This window comes from Plasmopara halstedii, assembly GCF_900000015.1.
Source record: "Plasmopara halstedii genome assembly, contig: Scaffold_658, whole genome shotgun sequence".
NCBI lineage: Eukaryota > Oomycota > Peronosporomycetes > Peronosporales > Peronosporaceae > Plasmopara > Plasmopara halstedii.
In genome coordinates, this window is record NW_020187575.1 from 442648 (window position 1) to 447564 (window position 4917).

Consider the following 4917-nt stretch of genomic DNA (forward strand, 5'->3'; position numbering starts at 1 on the left):
ATAGTAAATCTCCAAACCCAAAGCCGACGTTTTGAGTCAGAAAGACTACATTAAGTAGAAAGTTGGCACGACTTTAACAATGTAGCCACGATTTGAGGTCTTACTGACTGGTGATGCAGCCGTACATGCATCATCTATAAGGCAAAAGACTATTTTGAGGACGAGTTCACCCGTAGTCTTTTGAAAGTGTTTTGCAGACTGAAGAGGAGACTTGTGTCTGAGCGAGAAAAATGAAAAGTGAATTCAAAATCTAAGTTCGTTGCCTACTCTAAGTCCGGTTACAAACTGGTATTACCTGACGACAGTCTGACTCTAAACTGGCTAGTGGATTTTTATCTACAAGCATCCAAACATATGATTTCTGCAAAGCACAATCTATTTGTCTTCCGCACAATTCTGGGTAAGGACACGTGGAGGTCCTCCACTTGTACTATACAACACGGCCTTTGCGTTTCCACTTATTGACTATCATCAACACTCCCCCGCTACACGAAGGTTGGGATGGTTGTCGTGGCTAACAGTTGTGCAGGAACTTCTTCGTCAGAATCGGCTTGGTCAGGAAATAGGCGAGCTGGTACTTGGATTCGATGTATTGTAGGTCGACCGACTTTGCCTTGAGTTAGTCAAGGACGAAGTGGTACTGAATATCGATGTCTTTTGCTCGACTGTGATATTCGTCATTTTTGGCGTTAGCAAGTGCGCTTTGGTTGTCTTCGTGCACAACGGCTGAATAATCGATCATTATCTTCATTTCAGACATTGAATTCTTTGTCCAAAGCGCTTCGTGGATGCATAGTGATAGAGCCACGTATACGGCTTCAGCAGTGCTCAGTACCACACCTTGTTGTAGTTTTGACTTGAATATCACTGGGAACTTTTTGATCATGATCGTGATGCCTGATGTCGAACGACGGTTGTTCTTGTTACTTGCCCAGTCGGAATCCGTGTATGCACTTGGTTCGAGTTTTCCAGGAAGACCTTGATAGCAGATTTTTTTCGTCGCAGTTGACTTGAATTATCGCAGCACACGAATCGAGGCACTCCAATGTTCTTCCCTTGGGTGTTCCAGATGTCGACTTAGCCGGCATACCGATAATGCAATGTCGGGTCTGGTTCCACTCGCCACATATAGGATTGATTCGACAAGAGATCGATACGGACGGTGTTCCATGCTTGGATCACCCTACTTGCACTTGGTCAAAAATTAGCCCGTCAAACTTGGGTTCTTAACTGACTTGACATTGACTTGATTGAACTTCGCCACCATTCTGGCAATTTATGCACTTTGACTTATTTCCAGCTTCTTCCTCTGCTGCTTGTACTCGACTTCTATGCCAACAATAATGCGAACGCTCCCCAATATCTTGAGTTTGAAATGACTAATGAGTTAATCCGTAACAGTCTTGATCAGATCAATCGACTTTAATCAGAATGTCATCATCTTACAGAGTGATGTACACCCACGATTTTCCATTTTGGCGAACAAAAATGCACGTGTCCAAAATACATGCCGTAAAACCATATCGATAAACACATTTTAGATCGTCTTGAACCGGGTCGCTGTAGCTTGTTTCAATCTAAATAACGTTCTATTCAGCTTAAAGACTTGGTTTGACTTTGTTTCGACACCTTGGGGTGGATAGATGTACACTTCTTCTTCGAGGAATCCGTTAGGGAATGCATTGTCAGCATCGTTCTGGCGAGTGGATAGACCAAAATGGCAACATATTACCAGGAAGAAATAAATCAAGCTCAAATTTGCCCTGGAGAGTACGTTTCCGAGTAGTCCACACCAAAGGTTTCGCGATAACCCTGTGCCACAACTCGAGCCTTGTAACGCTCAATTACACCATGCTAATTGTACTTAATCGCAAACATCCACTTCGTTCTTGACTTGGTTTCTGTTGCACCGCTGACCATGTCCTCTTTTCTTCCATCGCTTTGCATCATGCCACATCTTGGACTAGGGTGACCTTAATCATCTTGATACGTCGATGGAGTTTCGAGGGTTGCATTCGATTGTTCATATTCGAGACGATAGCGCTTCGGAGCAAGTTCCACTTTTCTTCGTTTGTCTGTGGAATGATTGCGTTGGACGTTTGGACTGGAACCAATGTTTGAGAATTCTGACTCGGTGGTAATGCAATCGGTGCAATGTGTTCACCGCTTTGAGGCGATCGGAACACTGGATCGCTTTCAATCTCCACAATTGCTAAATTCGGTTTCACCTCGTCTTCATCCGATTCCATATAGGCATCATCAATATCAAATAGCGGGTCGGACTCATACACGGATCTTTGGGAGGCTGTAACTAGTGTCATACATGAACCGCTTGGAGGCACGTTGGTTGTATCGGTCCCAGTCTGGTCGACTATCATTGGTTCGATATTGCTGCGAGTCGATACCACAGGCTCTTGTAGATAATCTTCTTCATCATCATTATCTTGCATACGTTGAGAACCTTGATCACCACTTATGACTTGCACGTACTTCGATCTTGGTAGTTCTTGAAACACAGCTGAGCGCGTTATCTCCACTTGCTTCAGCTGAAAGTTCCATACACGATATTCTTTTACTTGATCAGAATATCCCAAGAACACACACTTGTATGCTTTCTTGTTAAACTTGACATGCTAAACCTTCTCAATATGTCCATAGCCAAGAGTACGAAAACTCGCGTGTGTAAGAGGTTAGGTCTTTTACCGAGACATACTTCAAACGAGGTTTTTTTCGTGTGGGCGGCACACGGAACTCATTTGGTCAAATATACTGCAGTGTTCGTAGCTTCGGCGCACCACTTCCGTCCAACTTGCATATAGCTTAGCATCGATCTTGCTCGCTCCGTGATTTCTGTTCATCCGCCCTGCCATCCCGTTTTCCGATGCTTGGCGAATGATACCGGCTTTTTGACAAACTTCAGCAAAACGTTTGTTGATTTGTTGACACCATTGTCTGTGCGAATACAATTGATCTTGGCACTCAGTTGGTTGTCCATCTTTAATTTGCACTCGATAAATTGATCCACCACTTCCGATTTGTGGGCAATTTAGTACACCGTAACGAATCTCGAAAAATCGTTGATAAACGTAACGATGAACCTATTTCCACCTTGAGATCTGGTCTACATCGGACCCGTCATGTCGCTGAGAATGAGTTAGAGCACTAAAGCCGGTCTTCACTTTACCGTAGCTTGACTTTCGGAACGGCTTTACCGACGATTTACCATTCGCACATTTCTTACAGATGTAAACCTCTTCGTCATTTTCGATGACAGTCGATTCCTTCATCTTGAAACAATTAGCGCACCCGTCGAGTCTTCATTGACTTTATAGGCAAATGTCCCAATAGGGCATGCCACATACTAAACTAAGTAGTTTGGTTTTCTGACCCACCTCTTGGCTGATGTTAGCAGATTCCACTGGATTACATAAATAGCTTGCCCTTATGGGTCACACAAGTCACAACTTCTTTTTGATACTTGATTTTACACAATGCTTTGCCGAATGTCACATGCTGGGATCGAAAGAAATCTTTGATGAAATCTGGGACGTAAAGCACATCTTCGATCTGAATTGGCTTCTTGTTCATTGGCATAACTCGGATCGTTCCAATTCTAGCAGCCAAAACTTTGCCCCCTTTTTGCAACCGAAATGACAATTGGCTTGTCGAGTTGGCGAATATCATCAAACTCATCTAGAAATGAACACATATGACTGCTTGCACCACTGTCGAGAAGCCATGTTCACATTCCATGGACGCCTGTTCGCCTTGCTTTTTGTTGTCTGAATTCTCCCAGCAGTCTTGCATCCAGTGCCCATATCGATTGCATACGAAGCATTTTTTAGTTAATGTGCCCTTATCCCCTATTGGTCGGGATCCTTTGTTTTTGAAATATCGAGTCGCCTTTAAAGCAATCTCATCACAATTTTTCTGAGTCATGCTTTCCACACTCTCGGCGTAGCGTTTCCTTGGCTTGGAAAAGATCTATGATGGGCATGTTTTTGACGATCGTCACAATTTTTCTGTTAGCCTTTCAAGAAGAATTTCAAGTTGTTCGTCTTGCGAAACTTCTTCACCGATGGCTTGTATATATAGGCATAACTCATCGAACTTGGGAAAGTTATCCATTACACTTACACCCTTTTGCATTTCGAGACCATGCACTTGATGACGCATCTGAATTCGATTGTGGATATATCAAAGAAGGAATTTTTTTTCGAGATCTTCCACAGTTAAGCAGTCGATTGTGCAGTCCTAATTATTGATTGAAAGCTTGGACTGAACATCATCGACAGAATCGCGAAGGCCTTCATATCGTTGGCTTTCCATCCTGACGCCGCAGCGTCATCTTCACCCTGGGCCTTCGTGGTGTCGTTGTGTTCAAGAAGTCCCTTCTTCGCGAGCATCATCCGAGCGTTGAACTCCCACACGAAGTAGTTATTATCGCGAAGTATGGCGTTGGCTTCTGTCGAATTCTGGCTCAAAACCTTTTCAAAGTTTTTCGCAGACTGAAGAGGAGACTTGTGTCTGAGAGAGAAAAATGGAAAGTATATTCAAATCCTTAGCTGGTTACCCACTTTAAATCTGACTACAAACAGGATATTACCTGACGACAGTCTGGCTGAAAACTGGCTACTCGATTTTTATCCACAAGCCTCCAAAAATATGGCTTCTGCGGAGCACCCTTTGTTTGTCTTCCGCACAGTTCTGGGTATGAGACACGTAAAGGTCGTCCGCTTGTACTATACAACACGACGCTTGAGTTTCCACTAATTTTCTATCATCAACATGATCTCGCAAAGCACGGGAAAGTGGTAAAATCAAAACTTGCAAGCATTGCTCCGTTGCTTTTGAAGCTGTTCACCGATAAAGATAATTGGAAATCATTTTTCGGGATGACTCCATCGGGAAAATGGC

At 43.5% G+C, this 4917-nt stretch overlaps 1 protein-coding gene across 1 annotated transcript; it reads right to left on the reverse strand.

Annotated features, from left to right (window-relative positions):
• Positions 1-1946: 1946 nt before the first annotated feature.
• On the reverse strand, positions 1947-2450 carry PHALS_13266 (uncharacterized protein; the record flags this gene model as incomplete). The annotated part of the gene is made up of 1 exon (XM_024728988.1): positions 1947-2450. One exon carries the CDS (start codon positions 2448-2450, stop codon positions 1947-1949), a length of 504 nt encoding a protein of 167 aa, XP_024579410.1.
• Between the last annotated feature and the right edge of the window lie 2467 nt (positions 2451-4917).